The sequence below is a fragment of the Hippoglossus hippoglossus genome, chromosome 18 (genome assembly GCF_009819705.1).
Source record: "Hippoglossus hippoglossus isolate fHipHip1 chromosome 18, fHipHip1.pri, whole genome shotgun sequence".
Lineage (NCBI taxonomy): Eukaryota > Metazoa > Chordata > Actinopteri > Pleuronectiformes > Pleuronectidae > Hippoglossus > Hippoglossus hippoglossus.
In genome coordinates this window covers 1,336,301-1,354,929 of record NC_047168.1, presented here as the reverse complement: position 1 = coordinate 1,354,929, position 18,629 = coordinate 1,336,301, and the positions used below count along the sequence as shown (strand labels likewise).

The following is an 18,629-nucleotide window of genomic DNA, read 5'->3' as shown; positions in this document are numbered from 1 at the left end:
ATTTTTATTTTTCTTCGTCACGTTGAAATGGGCTTCCATAGATTTTGACCCGACAACTGATGAACTTCCTTCTATGAAACTGCAGTTCATGTAAGAATTCTACTTTATATTTTTGTTTGTAATTTTCTATTGTGTTGTTCAGCATTGTACTTAAAAAGTGTTTTGTATTTGGGTTGTTTAGGCCTCCGCCACTGAGGGTGCAGAGAGGGACATTGCACTCGCAATCATGTGGATATACACTATCTGAAGAGATGGAGATGTGGAGCCAGAGGACGTGGGAATCGTGATTGAAGGCATCAAAGTCATGGACAACTTAGGAAGGGTGATAATGGGGTTCATCATGCTGTTTGGGCTCATTAATGCTTTGATCTGAGCTTTCCAGACAACCTCAAGTACACTTTCCAGTTTATTCAGAAATGAATTTGAATTGGCACAAGCTCAATGCAAAGATACAGCAGCTGAAAATAAAGTTGTTTGCATGAGCGGGAAACACAGCCGACAAAGTTCTGCGACCTCAGTGATGTTTTCCTGGGTCCGACATTTTTAATGACTGGATTTCCATGAGCTGGGAGAAGTATGTTCACATATGGAAATTCTGTCCACATAACTTCCCCTTTCCATCTATGTGACTTTGACTCTGCTCTACACCACTTTTGTACTGCTGCCTTGTCACCTTCATGACTCTCAACTCAGGCCAAATGGACATAAACACGATTTTACTGTAGTTTTCTTTGGTTGTGAATGACCTCTTAATGCTGACAGTCACTCTGTTACAGATTAGAAGCCACATTTAAATTATTGCTTTAATGAGTTATGATGAGATAAAACAGGATTCTGTTGGTCTGGAAATGTTTTCATTTACAGACCAACAAGTTTATTGCCTTGTTGTTTTGGGGACTGGGGGATTGCTAGGCATTTATTTGTCACCAGCTACAGAGCTGGGCATGAGAGTCAAACTGGTGAATGGCTATTTCTGAACAATTGTGATCAATATTGCTAGATGCATGGACCCAAGGGGAGACATTACTCTGTAAATTGGCTTCTTTATGGCTGTATGGATGTCATGTTGAATATTAGGAGAACACTGTAGTTTTCTTGGCCTCTTAATGCTGCAAGTCACTCTGCTACAGAGCTGTTAAGATTACCATTTGTTTCCAGTGCACTCCAAAAGGTTTAGCATTAAAGAAAAGTGTATTCAAGTAAAAGTTAATATATTATAAGTATAAAAATATATGTATTTGTATTGATGTTGAATTCAGGATTACTGTCAGGATTGTGTTGCTTTTATTTCCTGATCAGTTTGTTGATATTTGTTGTATGTAGAACAAACAAAAAAGTTGTCAATGTTGGTTGGTTTTTACTATGCCAGTTTCTGAGCTTTTTAAAATAAAAAAAAACTCAAACAAGGTTTGTCTCATGCGTCTAAACGGGGGATCAGATGAAAAGCAATATTACCTGATTAATTTCCAAATTATATAATTTTGTGTTGGACTAACTAAAATCAATTTAACATCATCTATGTAGATATTTTACTTTAGCTGCCTTTAAAAAAGATAAGTTGGTGTTATGTAAATATACTTAACTAATCAACTAGTTAATGTAATAATGTTATTTTAGCTTTATGTGAGAGGAATTAGTTGGACTAATGAGAAGAAATTATATTGCAGGGATTTTATTAAATTGAGTTGGAGCTACAATTGAATTGAGTTCACCCAATGAGTAATTTTTTTGAGAGTAGCCACTTACAGGAAGTATCTTTTACAATTAAAAATAAATTAATTGATTTCAGGGTATTTAATGAATTTTACTTTCACTTTTTCAGAAAGTGTAACTGACCAGTGGATTGGCTGGTGTACTGCAGGAGTCTGTCTCAGTCTCAGTCTGGTTGGGGTCAGGGGGTAGTTCAGAGGAACATGTTGTTCTCCTCCATCCCGGTTCAGCACAGCTCTAACACAGCCTCAGAGTTTGAGACAAGAGAAGGTCTAAGAAGGCCAAACAGAGACACAGACAAAGGGAGTAAACAGTCCTGCAGATGCACTCGCGGATTTTACCACCAACAAATCTCCGATTCGCTTCTTGCTCACTGTGGATGTCTTGCAAACATAACACAGCTTTAAAACATAAGCTTGGTGGGAATTTTAGACCCTATAATCAAACTACAATGCCACTGAGTAAAGTGCATAACTCCACCAAGGCCCAACAGTCCCCTTAAATTCAACCAAGTTGCACCAATCATGCTTGATTTCTTTTTTAGTCAAGCTACATAAATTATTTCCTGAGAAATCATCAAAAATGTTATCAAACACTCTCATCTCGCAATCTTAAAGAAAGTGAAAAAATTCCTGGACCCACAACAACATTTTATGAATTCTTTCTATGGTCCATGATGTGAAAACCAAGGAGGAGCCCTGATTCCTCTGTGAGCATCAGGAACCTTCCCCCATTATAGTAGCTGGGACAGAGATATCAGAAAGAAGCAGCTACTGAGACCATGATTGTCAGGTATAGTGAAGACTAATATATGGGAATTTAAATATCGATCATATTGTTGCATCACACAACTCACCCAGTCCAGCTGCATGTTTCCTGAGGTAATGTCCTGTCAGTTGTCTAAATGAACTAATAACTTTATTTTCTAGGTTTTTTGGAAGAACACAATGTGCTTGAATGAGAACAAAATTTCAAAATAGATTTATTGGTTTGTGTTCAAAGCTATAGTGCTAAAGTAAACATGGAATAAATTAAAGGTTCAGTTTGTAAGATTTTGGTGAAAGGAATGATTGGCAGAAAATGAATATGAAATAATCCTACTGATGTTTTAACGAGTGTGTTTCATCTTAATTCTAAAAATTGTGGACTTCTTTCCCCCTTAAATGAACCCCTTATATTTAAATACTTTATATTTACATCAGGAGTGGGTCTGGAAGGGGAGCGAGCTGTGAGGGGAACTCAGCTGCAATATGCAACTGCACCACCACATCTCACCAAATTCTACACACTGAATCTTTAAATGTGCATCTTGCTGAATCAGGAATTGGACATGGATGTTTGATATATCATTGGCCCCTCTGTGTAAATTGTGGCCCCTGATTTATGAAAATACTACACAAGCCTCTAGAGAACAACCCCCCAAGCTAGCTTGTCCTTAATATTGAACTCATTACTTTTCTCTTCTGGACAGTCTGACAGGTCTTGACCATGACCTGACAGACATATTCAGCCAGAAGCGACCACACTGAAATACATGTTGGTCTAATGTTTAATGTGTATTTTTCCTTTGATGCAGAAAAATCTAGGTGGAGGTTTCCAGGTTGTTTGTCTGCCCCATTTTTATGAACACATGTCAAATTCTGTACGAAGCTTCAGTTGGACTCAGAGATGAACTGAAACGATGTTGGGTAAAGTGTCAAGGTCACGGTGACCTCATGTTCTTGTGAATGTGATATATCACAAACACCTTCAGGGAATTTTTTACATCCAACACAAATATTCACTTCAAGGATGATTTGATTACAACTGAAAGTAGTTCAAGGTCATCGACTTCACAAAAAGCCTTTTTTGCCTCGTTAATGTCACGTTTGTTGTATAACTGAACACAAATGCTGCCAAAGCAACAGAACAAAACAAGTAGTGCAGGGAAAAATACTTAATCAACAAATTGAATTGCTCACACTCAGAAGGCTGGTTAGAGAACTCAGGTGATCCAAGAGCTGAAACTCAAAACAGAGACACAGGAGCTGGACTGAACAGAACCAAAGTGAAGAGACGACCTGACACAGACAGAATAACTGAACCCAGGTGAAACACATGAGGTCAGGTGCACACAATCACAAGATTGAAGTGACCAACAATGACACATGGGGGGAACAGGAAGTGAAGGTCACAATAAAACAGGAAATGGCACAACATGGACGTAACTAAACTGAGGCGAGGGACAAACAAGGAAGGGGAAGATTAAAATACAGAGTACAAATCCAAAAACACAAATATACAAAAACAAAAAGTGACTGCTATATAGAGCACTATATAGTGAGCTCATCGGAAAAGAACAAAAAAGCTTTCAGACGCTAATCCGCGCATTTTTTCTCCATCACTCCTCTCGTCTCTCCACCACGAGTGCAATGCATGATGGTATATATTGTTTGGTTAGTGACCAATGGTTGTACACTACTTTTCATGATGCATTGTGGGAAACAATGAGTCCATTACATTGGGTATAAAAAAATCTGTAAACATTTGGAAAGGTCAGGGTGACCTCATATGAGTCCAGAAAAACTAAATGTATGCAGAAATAAACTGCACAGGTTGAAGGTGGCGAACAACCACAGGGTGGAAGTTTATTTCTGAGTTTCTGTTTTTGTGATTTGTCTGACAGGCCTGATCAAACTGTCTTGTGGGCAACATGCAGCCTGGAGACCAGAGGTTCCTCACTGTGTTGTGAATAAAAGATCCAAGTACTTCTTCACAAAGCTAGTACCACTGTAAACTTGTGTTTTCTTTCTCTCCTCGTTCTTGAAGTGAAGCTGCAGGACTCCTCTGGACCTGAATGACCCTGCTGTGAAAGCAGACATTCTGAAATCAGCAAGTTTCCAAAATCCACCCTGAAACACATTCATAGACCCAGGACAGATATAATACAGAGTTTGATGACATCAAATAACCCTGAGGGAGATGAGTGAATACAAAGAACTCCTGCCAGAGAGGATTTACAATGCAAAGCAGCCAGAACACTGGAAAGAAGAGTTATCATGTTGGTTGAGATCAGGAAACACACAACATGCTGGGGCTGAGTTGGTGCTCGGGCCTAGAAGGACTGGATCTGAGACATGTGGTGCAAATTGTGTCTCCATGAACACATCCATGTTGTAAAGATGAACACTGGATACCTGAAGGCAGGCTTCAATATCCAGTGGGGTTACAGCCTGAGGATATGCAATTGGGTAATGAATTAATTCAATTTGATTAGTTTAGCACCAAATCATAAAATAGATTATCCCCATGCACTTAAAGTTGACACCTTGTCAAATTTTTGAGAAACCCAACAGTTCCCACAACGAGCAGCACTGACGACTGTAGAGAGAAAAAAAACTATTTTACTAGAACTAAGAAACCGTGAGAACCAGATTCAATGTGAGCAGAGAGAGAGAGAGAGAGAGAGAGAGAGAGAGAGAGAGAGAGAGAGAGAGAGAGAGAGAGAGAGAGACCAGGAACTATTGTCAGAATAGTTGTTATAATGCAAAGATATATAAATAATGCAGAGATATTAGCATTATAATAATAATATTATTATTATTATTATTATTATTATTATTATTATTATATCATCCTTATTTTCATCTGATCTACAGATTGGATGGAATTAGATGTTGTTTGCATCTTTACCTTTTTGCATAAAGAGTTCAACAGAACACTGACTATTTTCAGTAGAAGAGGAGGAGCTGGTGTTACATTTCCCTAAATCTACACTAGAACTAGTTCAGTTTGGTGTTAGTGGTGAACACTGGCACAGACAGTCCACAGAGCAGCATCAGGATGGAAGGGATCTTCATTGGTGTCTTGTGTCTCTCAGGTCAGTGAATTTCACTGTTTGTATGATGTCTAACAGGAAATCTGAATATAGAGATTAATTTGAGTCCTCATACATAACAAAAATAACTGGTTTCATCCTCAGGGTGCCTCACCTTCTCCACATGCCTCCTCCATCAGTACCACTTTGTGTCTGATGAAATGAATTGGACTGAAGCTCAGAGCTACTGCAGAGAGACGTACACAGACCTGGCCACTATTGAAAACACTGAAGAAATGAAGAAACTTAAAGACACAGTTTCTGCCGCTGGTCACAGCTCTGAGGTTTGGATTGGCCTGTACAGTCATATTGACTGGAAGTGGTCAGATGGGTTCAACGAGAGTGGAGCTGAATATAGGAACTGGGAGTCTCCTGACCCAAACTATGTAGCAGCCAATGAGCTCTGTGTGGTCCAGAGAAAGGAGGCAACATGGTATGATATTGGCTGCCATAGGAAGATTCCATTTGTCTGCTACAGAGGTAATGATGTGCTTTATATTGATCTTTACTATACAACATAATGTATAAGATGTGATTTTGAAAACCATTGTGTGATCTCAACAATCCCTCTTTTGTTCTCAAACTTAACTGCAGGAACATTAGAGGATTCTGACTTTGTGCTAGTGGATACAACAAAGAATTGGACTGAGGCTCAGAGGCACTGCAGAGAACACTACACAGATCTGGCCACTGTGAGGAACGACACTGACAGAGACAAGATAAAGAACAATATAAAGAACTTGATAAAACCTCTCAAATGGGCATGGATCGGTTTGTACAGAGATCCTCAGATTTACTGGTCCGACGGGAGTAACTACTCATTCAGCTCCTGGTATCAGGGTGTAAACCCACTTGGCTCGATGAAAGTCGTATGTGGTGTTGCAGATTTGGAGAAGGGAGGAAACTGGAGTTTATTTCCCTGTAAAGAAAGAAAACCATTTGTCTGCTACAGCATGCGTGGATGGTGCTTCCTTGAGTGAAAGAGAGAGAACACATCCTGACATTAGAAAAACAGTTATTGTCTCAATAGTGATTCTTATAACATTAATGCATTTATGAATATTTGGATGATGTTTGTTCTGTCTATTGTTTCTTTACAGTGAGAGAATCTAGAAATGTCTTGTGATGTACTTGTATGTTATCACTTCATTAATCTGCTCTGTGATGGTTCTTCAAGACAAACTGACACTTTGGAACATTTTGACTCTGTCTGGTTTCAGACTCCTTCACTAATTCTCCTTGTGAATGAGATTTCAGCTCTTAGATATCAGCAGTTTTTTTTTGTGGCAGATTTAAAAGCAAAATTACAAAAAAAACTTTACAATTCACTGGTTTTGGTTTTTCGGAAACCCCTGTCTTATAGAAAATGGATTGGTAAGATTATGTAGATAGACAAAAAATGTGTAAATTAATAAATTAATCAATAAATATATGTACATGCAACATAAATAAATTACTTATATGTTCTTCTATTTTCTTTTTGATTTAAAATACCTTCATCAGCACACATAAGTAGCTTCATTAAATATATGTATTGAAATAGTGACCAGCAGAGGTCGCTACCTGTTACCAAATTCCTCATATCTCCAAACATGACCAGCTAATTATAACTTTTAATGGACATTTTCCTTCTTGGTAAACCGTGACATGAGGTCATAGTGGACAAATCAATTGGCCACGGCAGTATTGATCATCATATTTGCAAGGGGCAGGCTTTTTAGGCTATTTATTTAAACCATTAAAATTGAAATGATAATGTTGGATTGCTTTGGTAATGAATACAATAAAAAAATCTATGTAACAATAATGTTTCACTGCTCATTAGAAAACACCTGAGGTACAGAAACATAAAGTAAACAGAACACTTGGTTATATTGTGTGTTGGTTCTCTGAGTGAAGAGACTACCTCTCCACTCTATTACATATTCTATATGTATGGGGAATGATCCCCCTGCTCTCAAGGTGCGTAGACATTTCTTTTATATACACCAGCTTGCCCGGCCACGCCCTGCAGTTCACCTATAAAACACCTGTGTTGGCGTGAAATCCATTGATAGTTTGATTGACACATGTCTCTGAGAGGCCTTAGAGTGGGAGAGATAGTCTCTTCACTCAGAGAACCAAGGTTACAATGTAACCGAGCATCATCTGTTGTATCGAGATTATCTCTAAAACATTTTCCATATGTAAGGGGTAACTCTTTTAGACACCTTGCAATTTGCAACTGAATTGTTGCAAAATGCCCTATCGCACGTTCTATTTCTAATTCAATTCTATTTCTTTTTATTTGTATTGCACCAAATCACAACATGTCCTCACAATGTAAAGAGCCTCCAGATAATGTATGTTGTGATATGGAGCGATACAGATATAATTAAATTGAACATATATTATCTCTTGGCACTTTACATAGGAAGACTGAGACCTTATAACATTGTAGCTAAACCCAACAGCTCCCACTATGAGCAGCACTGACGACTGTGGAGAGAAAAAACTCCCTCATTAACTGGAAGAAACCTCTAGAACCAGACTGAGTGTGGGCAACATCTGCCTCGACCGGTTGGGTGAGAGGAGAAAAATGGTGGAAGGGCGGAGAGGTGGGTGGAAAAGAGGAGAGAGAGGGGCGGAGGAGACAGACCTTCTTTCTCTCCTCGTTCTTGAAGTGAAGCTGCAGGACTCCTCTGGACCTGAATGACCCTGCTGTGAAAGCAATCATTCTGAAATCAGCAAGTTTCCAACATCATCCCTGAAACACATTCATAGACCCAGGACAGATGTAATACAGAGTTTGATGACATCAAATAACCATGAGGGAGATGAGTCAGGGGGTCCCTGCTCCATCTCTCCATCAGTTTGGGGGTCCTTGGCCTGAAAAAAGTTGAAGACACCTGTTCTAGAGAGAACTGTGTTTAAAGTTGTGTCCCTGTATTTTGCTGTGTGTGTCTTTCAGCTGAGAGCCTGTCTGGGGATGCAGATTGTGGCGAGTGGCGCGTCCCTGTTCAACCTGATCTGTTGTCTGATTAAAATGGACGACTCACCCATCTACTGCTGGCACTATCACTACGACAACAGCACACTTCGAATTGGCGAAATCTGCCATAACCTTGAGGTGGTTTATTACTATAACTACTTAAAACACTATTTATCAGATTTACACGTGTCTATCAAGTTTGATGTAAATGTGAATGTTAAAAAAAAAAAAACATTAACATAAAATTGAAACCACAATAAAACAATTATTGGATAGATTTAGAAATATCTGTCCATTTTAAAGACTGAAAGCAGATGAAAGCACACTTGATATTTCCTCCTTCATTGATTTCTTTCTTTGCCAACGTCGTCTCACTTTCAGAATATCCGCTCCCACTTTTCTGTTGAGTCTGTGCTCATCCAGGCTGCTCTGTTGGCCATCTCCGTCACTCTGGCCACCTACTGCTGCAAAGTGGTCAACTGCTGCTCACCAGCCCCCAAAATGGTGAGTAGACACCATGCCAGGGATGCTGCAGCAGCTCTAGGTTTCCCTAATAACGCCTGAACATACCAAACGCAAAAGAAAGACTGGTGAAAAGACCTGTTAAATCCAGAAATCAGGGCCAAACCAGCTGGGTTTGGAATTGTACAGAGATTTACATTAGGGGCCCACGAAACTAGAAGTCTAAAGATTTAACAGTTACTTAACCATTTTACTTTAGTAGTTGCTCATTCTGTTTTAAATGTCTCCTGTCCTTGTTCCCTGTCCCAGACGGTGATCACTGTACAAGCCCCCGCCGTCCAACAGTGAGGAGACGCGTACAAAAGGGATGCACAGTCACACACTAATGCTAATGTCAAAGCTGCACTAACACTTTTTATATTAACAGTGGACGACATGACTTATGGTGTGTAATGTGAAATGTGTTGCCGGAGTTCCTCCTCCTGTTTAGCCTCTTTGAGCTCGTTGTTTTGCTTTTTTTGAAGTCGCAGCTGTTGAAAGCTAAAAATGGGATGAAACCACTTGTTCACTGTCTGCTCAGGAGCAGCCAGCGGACACTCACAGTCAGAGAGCAGCAGGTGATCATGGAGCAGGAAGCAGCAACAGAAAGTCAGGAACTAGCAGGACTCCCACTGTCACTGTTTGCTGAAGCAAATCATTTTATAAGATAATATGTCGGTGTTTTGTTTACAGCTTGTCCTAGTGCCCCAGAGTGGTATGAAAACAATACATGCAGCTTTAGTGTTAGTAAAATTACAATGTCCTCACATATATGACTGAACACTTTTTCCATTAGATCTGTTTTTGTATGTATTCATTTTCTCATGTGGTTTAATCATAGGCCCTCTTCAGACCAGGTATTAACATCCATTCTGAGACTCCAGGGATGTATGTGTGTTTACACCTGGAGAAACATTCCTTATTCACACTGCAGACAGAATGTGGCCGCATCTCTGAATGTGTGGTCGGAGCCCAATATGTCCTAGGTGCATTCATCACTGACCTGTGCTGACATGGGACTGGATTACTCAGCATGCATGTTAATGCCAGGTAGGATATGAACAGGGTCGTAGTCTACAGTTGTAGTAATGTTGTGAAAACGTTGGATGACAGTAGAAATGGGGACAAGTAACTGAACATGTTATTAATAACCATATCTTCTGTTGAAGGTTAGAGAAGGTTAATATTTCAACTGTATGGAGACGACAATTACATTTCATTTTAATGCTTATTATGCACATTACGCTTTGCTTAAAAAATACTTGTGCTCAGATTGTTGGTAACTTTATAACGATCACTACCTATTAACGCTTCACACTTTCCTTTGTCACTGCAATTAACTGTGAACAATAAAAAAGTTAACCCGTAGTTGTTTGCAGTTGCTGCTTTTCTTTGGGAAAAAACTGATTTGGTTTCAGCATGTGAGAAGACATGTCACTGTGTACCTTGAAGCACAGCTGGTATTTAATCCGGTATACTACTGTTTAGTATTTACAGCGCACTACTCTCGTGAAAACAAATTTACAAATTGATCCAAAAGCATCAATGAGTTAAGATTTGAAAAGAAAATGGCCGATTGCTCCATTTCTTTTCACGTACTAGAACAAATCAGAATCATCACAGGTGCACACATCCGTACAGGAGTAAGCTCATAAGATCATTCACAGTTAAGTTCTGATAACTGTTCATTTTGTTAAAGCTTAATCACTAATTTACTATCAGAGGGGAGTCGTGTCCAAAAGAGTTTTTTGCCTGATCAGCAGCCTTTACGTGTTCTACAATCTCTGAGGTTTGGTGGTTTTTACCTAATATATGTTCTGTAATTACATAACTTGCTGATGTGTATTTTCTAATAACACAGTAAATCCAGCACATTCAGTCTGACTTTGTTCCAGATGAGTAGTGTACACCTAACACTTCGTACGTATATAAAACTGTTTTATTTATTTAATACATTAAACTCACAGCTAAACAGACATAGTTAAAACACTTCATGATCAGGGTGATTGACGTAAAAAGGATCCAGTCTGTCCTCCTGTCGGTATTCATTATTATTCATTGTATTCCATGAAACATACTCCACGTCATTATCTGACACCGCACTTCATTCAGGGCTCAGCCTCATAGCTGCAGTTCATCTGCCCAGTGGCTCTGTGGAAAGTCAAAGGACAAGTTAGAAAGATAAAACCTTCATTCACTTGGAATTAGATGAGCTGGTGTGAAAAATGTGTATCACAATTATAGTGACCAAAAGGATCACAGATATCTGTATTGTGGTATTGTTAAAATATGCTTAAAAAGTACTGATACAGAAAATGTAATTTTACCAAATCAAATTGTATATTTAAAAAATATATTTACTATCAGTATAAATAATAATATAGCACCAACATATGCAACATTAAAATTGAAGAAGGACAGCCTCAAGAAGCTTTTTATTTTACAATTCCGTTGATGCAGGTTTAATTGAATATGCGGGGTTCAGGGGATAGAGCGGGTCGTCCTCTAACCAGAAGGTCGGCTGTTCGATCCCAGTCTTCCCCATTCTGCATCCCTTGGACAAGATACTGGACCCCAAATTCCCCCTGACGGCTGTACTGTTCTCAGAGTAGGTGCTGCCTATAGACACACTGTAGGAATGTGTGTGTGAATGGCAAATAGAAATAAAGACCATTTTACCATATAGTCAGTGCAGAGCAGAGCTACTGGTCGCCAGTTCTTTATCACCTGAAGATCTCCTTTTTTTGGGGAGAAGGGTGAGGACCGGCACGCTCTCCTGCAGCTCAAGGGTAGCTGTCCTTTGTTAAAACTGTCTCTGAGGACCAACAGCAGATCTCTTCCAATCACAGGCCAGAAAACTTTGTAAAAATCTGCAGGAAGTCCGTCGATGCCCGGAGCCTTGCCGTTCTTTATCCTCTGCAGCGCAGCATGTAGTTCTTCAGCAGAGAGCTGTGTCTGTAGCTCTGCACTGACCTCTGCAGGAACCTTGGGTAGACCCTCAGAGAATGTCTGTGCCACCTCTGGTCTCTCTTGGAACTCCATCTTGAAAAGTTCCTCATAGAAACTGACAGCATATCTGCGAATCTCTGCAGACTCCCGCAGCAGCTGCCCTGTGTTGGACCGCAGGGAGTTCATGAGTCTTTTTTGTCCGTTCTTACGGTTCGAGGCCAAAGAAGAAGTGAGAGGGAGCATCCATCTTGGCAACATGCTGGAACCGGGAGCGAACCAGAGCACCTTGAGCAGAAAAACCCAACAGGTCTGACAGAGCTGACTTTTTGTTTTTGAGAACTTGCTTAATTTGACCCTTTCCTATGTCCCACCACTGTTGTAATGAGGTGTAGTCAGATTTAGTTTTTGAATAGTTGTTCCAAAACAAACTGAAAGCATTTTTGAAAACATTATCTGAAAGCAGGGCTACATTGAAATGCCAGTAACTACTGCTGCATTTTATATTTTCAATAGAAACTGAAACCTGAACAAGTGAATGGTCTGAAATGCCAACTGGGTTTATGGAGCAACTCTGAAGAGCATTGGCCTGATGTTTGAAGCAGTAAAATCTGTCCAGCCGAGCCATAGATAGAGTGTTGTCTCTAGTATGGACCCAAGTGTACTGACGCTGAGTGTGATGAAGGAGCCTCCAGGTGTCACATAGATCATTTTGTTCAATCAGGTTGACAAGACACCTCCTGGAGGCTCCATGAGGTTCTGCATGGTTTCTGTCCAGAATTGCATTAGCTGTGCAGTTAAAGTCACCACCCAGGAACATGTGCCCTTCACCACTACACAAGTTAAAAACAGAGTTTAGAGTGTTTAGCAGAGTTACTCTTTCTGTGCCTACAGTCGGAGCATAAACATTAATGAAGGTCATTTTTACATTTTCAAACACAGCTTGTATTTTTAACAAGCGACCATCTACAATTTCCTCTGAGGCAGAGGAAACAGGAAGAAAGTCTCTGGAAAATAAAATGGCCACTCCACCACTGTTACTGCTCTTATGGCTGAAGAACACCTCCCCATCCCACTCCTTCCTCCAGGCAGCTTCGCTCTCAGCTGTGCTGTGTGTTTCCTGGAGAAAGACAACATTTAGCTTCCTGATCCTACACAGGCTGAACAGAGCAGCTCTCTTCACATCTCCTCTGGCACCATTTATATTTAAAGAGCCCAGCTTTATGTCACACATGTTTGAGGATGAGGCTGAATTTAAAACAAACGTAGAGGATCACACAGACAGAGGAGAACAGACCGGGTTTTAACCATCAAATGGCCATTTGGGCTCGGACTTTAGACATTAGTTTCCTGAGGCGGAAAACTGATCAGTGAAGATTGGTTGGTCGGTACCTTCAGTGTTTCTCATGAAAACTCTCACTGAGTTGAGGAACAGTTTTAAATCGGGGAAGAAGTCCTCTACTCGAACCAGTCTTGTGCCCTTAGTGTTGTGTAGAAAAGTCCGGATTCTGGTGAAGGAGTAAAGACTCTTCATCCACCTGCAGGTTCTCCTGTGTGTTTATTAAACTGTCCTCTGACTGAGAGGAAGCACACGGTGGGTTTATCTTTGATACTTTTTTTGCTTGTTCACTGTTTGATTTGTTTTCTGGGCTTTTTCTTTTGGTTGACAGTTTGAAAAAATCTTCCTCAATCATAAAATCTTCTTCATCAGTGAGCACTGACTCCGCCACTCTAGTGGCTGTGTGACTATCTCTGACCTTGTTTTCCTGATGGTTGTCGTCACTGTTCTCCTCCTGTGAACTTTGTGTGTCGCTCCGTGGCTCCATCGGGACAGAGGCCTCAGCACCACCCGAGGCAGGCGGGGCCCCGGTGCGGAAGCAGCGGAGCCACCACCGGCCGAGGCTGGCGGGGGCCCCGGTGCGGAAGCAGCGGAGCCACCACCGGCCGAGGCAGGCGGGGGCCCCGGTGCGGAAGCAGCGGAGCCACCACCGGCCGAGGCAGGCGGGGGGCCCGATGCGGGAGCAGCGGAGCCACCACCGGCCGAGGCTGGCGGGGGCCCGATGCGGAAGCAGCGGATCCACCACCGGCCGAGGCAGGCGGGGGCCCCGGTGCGGAAGCAGCGGAACCACCACCGGCCGAGGCTGGCGGGGGCCCCGGTGCGGAAGCAGCGGAGCCACCACCGGCCAAAACATTTCATTTTACCTGATGTTACATGCACCGTGTAATTAAATTCCTCAATTTTAAACCTGAAGACCAAGTTTAATTCTTCCTCATTCTTTTTTAGCACCATGAACACGTGTCTCCTGAAAGACACGACATGTTTGAGATGTGAGATTTACAGTAGATGGGGATCATTTTTATCAAGGACATTAACTGTCCGTGTCTCGCCAGCTCTTTCTCTAAGAGCTCGTTTTTTAGGAACGGGGGCACATTCGAGATTAGGACCTTTTTAACAGGATTAGCCAGGGACAACACAGGTGTGAAAGAGCCCTGAATCACAACTCCACTCTCCAGTAGCTGGTTGGCTTTGTCTGTACTGTCTAGAAAAACCACCACAGCGCTGTTCATTCTTGAGGCAGACTTCACGCTTCCATAGCCAACAACCTCACCTACAGCCAGACTGACCTCTTCGACAGAGCAGTCCACAGCCGGACACAGTTTGATGCCGTGTCGGCGTGTTAGTTTGTGGAGGCCGAAGCCTCCACCTGCAGCAGCCATGCTGCACAAACACACCGGCAGCTACCAACTAAACTGCTGCTACTGACACTTCTAATTACACAGAAACACACTTCTACTTTGAGTAAAGAAGGAAGAGCAAAGAAAAGGTAGAAAAATCAAGCAATCTGACACGTTTTCCACGACACTCACCACACTCACTCCCAGCATGCACTCTGACAGAGAGAGAGAGAGAGAGAGAGAGCTGCCCATCACGTGGAGTTCTAGGTAACTCTAAGATGACTGTCGAGTAGAGGAAAGGCCCGGATCTAGACTGCTCAGATTTGTCCGTAATTAGAAATTTGGGGTGGGCACCTTTTCACACAGTGACTTTGGCTTGGTTAGTGTTTTGGTTTTCTGACAGCACCTGAAGGCAGCACCAAAAAAAACGAAAACGTATTTACCCCTGGGGACTCATGTGAGTGTGTCTGTGTATGTATGTGTATGTGAGTGTGCACTCCGCCTCGCTCCAGGAGGAGATGAGAGAGGAGATGGGACACAACTTGCTAAAATGTTGATGCTCTTCTTATGTAAACAATAGGGTACATACTAGGTATGATACTAAGTTATAATGATGAGATACAGGATTTTTATTTTCTCCATCACATTGAAATGGGCTTCCATAGATTTTGACCCGACAACTGATGAACTTCCTTCTATGAAACTGCAGTTCATGTAAGAATTCTACTTTATATTGTTGTTTGTAATTTTCTATTGTGTTGTTCAGCATTGTACTTAAAAAGTGTTTTGTATTTGGGTTGTTTAGGCCTCCGCCACTGAGGGTGCAGAGAGGGACATTGCACTCGCAATCATGGGGATATACACTATCTGAAGAGATGGAGATGTGGAGCCAGAGGACGTGGGAATCGTGATTGAAGGCATCAAAGTCATGGACAACTTAGGAAGGGTGATAATGGGGTTCATCATGCTGTTTGGGCTCATTAATGCTTTGATCTGAGCTTTCCAGACAACCTCAAGTACACTTTCCAGTTTATTCAGAAATGAATTTGAATTGGCACAAGCTCAATGCAAAGATACAGCAGCTGAAAATCAAGTTGTTTGCATGAGCGGGAAACACAGCCGACAAAGTATGGGAGAAGTATGTTCACACATGGAAATTTTGTCCACATAACTTCCCCTTTCCATCTATGTGACTTTGTCTCTGCTCAACCACACCAAGGCAATTTCCTGTATGTGTAAATATACTTGGCAATAAAAAGAATTCTGATTCTGATTAACATGATGTTACTGTAGTTTTCATTGGTTGTGAATGACCTCTTAATGCTGCCAGTCACTCTGTTACAGATCAGAAGCTACATTTAAATTACTGCTTTAATGAGTTATAATGAGTTAAAACTGGATTCTGTTGGTCTGTAAATGTTTTCATTTACAGACCAACAAGTTTATTGCCTTGTTGTTTTGGGGACTGGGGGATTGCTAGGCATTTATTTTTCATCAGCTACAGAGCTGGGCATGAGAGTCAAACTGGTGAATGGCTATTTCTGAACAATTGTGATCAATATTGCTAGATGCATGGACCCAAGGGGAGACATTTCTTTGTAAATTGGCTTCTTTATGGCTGTATGGATGTCATGTTGAATATTAGGAGAACACTGTAGTTTTCTTGGCCTCTTAATGCTGCAAGTCACTCTGCTACAGAGCTGTTAAGATTACCATTTGTTTCCAGTGCACTTCAAAAGGTTTAGCATTAAAGAAAAGTGTATTCAAGTAAAAGTTAATATATTATAAGTATAAAAATATATGTATTTGTATGGATGTTGAATTCAGGATTACTTTCAGGATTGTGTTGCTTTTATTTCCTGATCAGTTTGTTTCTTGATATTTGTTGTATGTAAAACAAACAAAAAAGTTGTCAATGTTGGTTGGTTTTTACTATGCTAGTTTCTGAGCATTTAAAAATTAAAAAAAAACTCAAACAAGGTTTGTCTCATGCGTCTAAACGGGGATGAGATGAAAAGCAATATTACCTGATTAATTTCCAATTATATAATTTTGTGTTGGACTAACTAAAATCAATTTCACATCATCTATGTCGATATTTTACTTTAGCTGCCTTTAAAAAAGATAAGTTGGTGTTATGTAAATCAACTTAACTAATCAACTAGTTAATGTAATAATGTTATTTTAGCTTTATGTGAGAGAAATTAGTTGGACCAATGAGAAGAAATTATATTGCAGGGATTTTATTAAATTGAGTTGGAGCTACAATTGAATTGAGTTCACCCAATGAGTTATTTTTTTGAGAGTAGCCACTTACAGGAAGTATCTTTTACAATTAAAAATAAATTAATTGATTTCAGGGTATTTAATGAATTTTACTTTCACTTTTTCAGAAAGTGTAACTGACCAGTGGATTGGCTGGTGAACTGCAGGAGTCTGTCTCAGTCTCAGGATGGTTGGGGTCAGGGGGTAGTTCAGAGGAACATGTTGTTCTCCTCCATCCCGGTTCAGCACAGCTCTAACACAGCCTCAGAGTTTGAGACAAAAGAAGGTCTAAAAAGGCCAAACAGAGACACAGACAAAGGGAGTAAACAGTCCTGCAGATGCACTCGCGGATTTTACCACCAACAAATCTCTGATTCGCTTCTTGCTCACTGTGGATGTCTTGCAAACATAACACAGCTTTAAAACATAAGCTTGGTTGGAATTTTAGGCCCTATGATCAAACTACAATGCCACTGAGTAAAGTGCATAACTCCACCAAGGCCCAACACTCCCCTTAAATTCAACCAAGTTGCACCAATCATGCTTGATTTCTTTTTCAGTCAAGATACATAAATTATTTCCTGAGAAATCATCAAAAATGTTATCAAACACTCTCATCTCGCAATCTTAAAGAAAGTGAAAAAATTCCTGGACCCACAACAACATTTTATGAATTCTTTCTATGGTCCATGATGTGAAAACCAAGGAGGAGCCCTGATTCCTCTGTGAGCATCAGGAACCTTCCCCCATTATAGTAGCTGGGACAAAGATATCAGAAAGAAGCAGCTATTGAGACCATGAATGTCAGGTATAGTGAAGACTAATATATGGGTATTTAAATATCGATCATATTGTTGCATCACACAACTCACCCAGTTCAGCTGCATGTTTCCTGAGGTAATGTCCTGTCAGTTGTCTAAATAAACTAATAACTTTTTATTTTCCAGGTTTTTTGGAAGAACACAATGTGCTTGAATGAGCAAAATTTATTTAATGGTGTGTGTTCAAAGCTATGGAGCTAAAAGTAAACATAAATGTGTGTAAGATTTTGGTGAAAGGGATCGATTGGCAGAAAATGAATATGAAATAATCCTACTGATGTTTTAACTAGTGTGTTTCATCTGAATTCTAAAAATTGTGGACTTCTTTCCCCCTTAAATGAGCCCCTTATATTTAAATACTTTATATTTACATCAGGAGCGGGTCTGGAAGGGGAGCGAGCTGTGAGGGGAACTCAGCTGCAATATGCAACTGCACCACTACATCTCACCAAATTCTACACACTGAATCTTTAAATGTGCATCTTACTGAATCAGGAATTGGACATGGATGTTTGATATATCATTGGGCCCCGCTATGTAAATTTTGGCCCCTGATTTATGAAAATACTACACCAGCCTCTGGAGAACAACCCCCAAGCTAGCTTGTCCTTAATATTGAACTCATTACTTTTTTCTTCTGGACAGTCTGACAGGTCTTGACCATGACCTGACAGACATATTCAGCCAGAAGTGACCACACTGAAAGACATGTTGGTCTAATGTTTAATGTGTATTTTTCCTTTGATGCAGAAAAACCTAGGTGGAGGTTTTCAGGTTGTTTGTCTGCCCCATTTTTACGAACACATGTCAAATTCTGTAAGAAGCTTCAGTTGGACTCAGAGATGAACTGAAATGATGTTGGGTAAAATGTCAAGGTCACGGT

The 18,629-nt window shown here is 40.6% G+C and overlaps 2 protein-coding genes across 2 annotated transcripts in view; both read left to right on the top strand.

Moving 5' to 3' along the window:
- Positions 1–10,406, top strand: part of LOC117779199 — a 54,458-nt gene extending 44,052 nt beyond the window's left edge. The window contains exons 5-7 of the mRNA XM_034615200.1: positions 8,517–8,675; positions 8,919–9,041; positions 9,309–10,406. Of these exons, the coding sequence (XP_034471091.1) occupies positions 8,517–8,675; positions 8,919–9,041; positions 9,309–9,347 (321 nt within the window). The 3' untranslated portion in view covers positions 9,348–10,406. The remainder of the gene's footprint in view (positions 1–8,516; positions 8,676–8,918; positions 9,042–9,308) is intronic.
- Positions 4,758–6,777, top strand: LOC117779192 (aggrecan core protein-like). Its single transcript, XM_034615188.1, has 4 exons — positions 4,758–4,940; positions 5,397–5,569; positions 5,672–6,046; positions 6,161–6,777. The coding sequence occupies exons 2-4, from the start codon at positions 5,533–5,535 to the stop codon at positions 6,544–6,546; spliced, it is 798 nt and encodes a 265-aa protein (XP_034471079.1). The 5' UTR covers positions 4,758–4,940; positions 5,397–5,532; the 3' UTR covers positions 6,547–6,777.
- Positions 10,407–18,629: the final 8,223 nt, after the last annotated feature.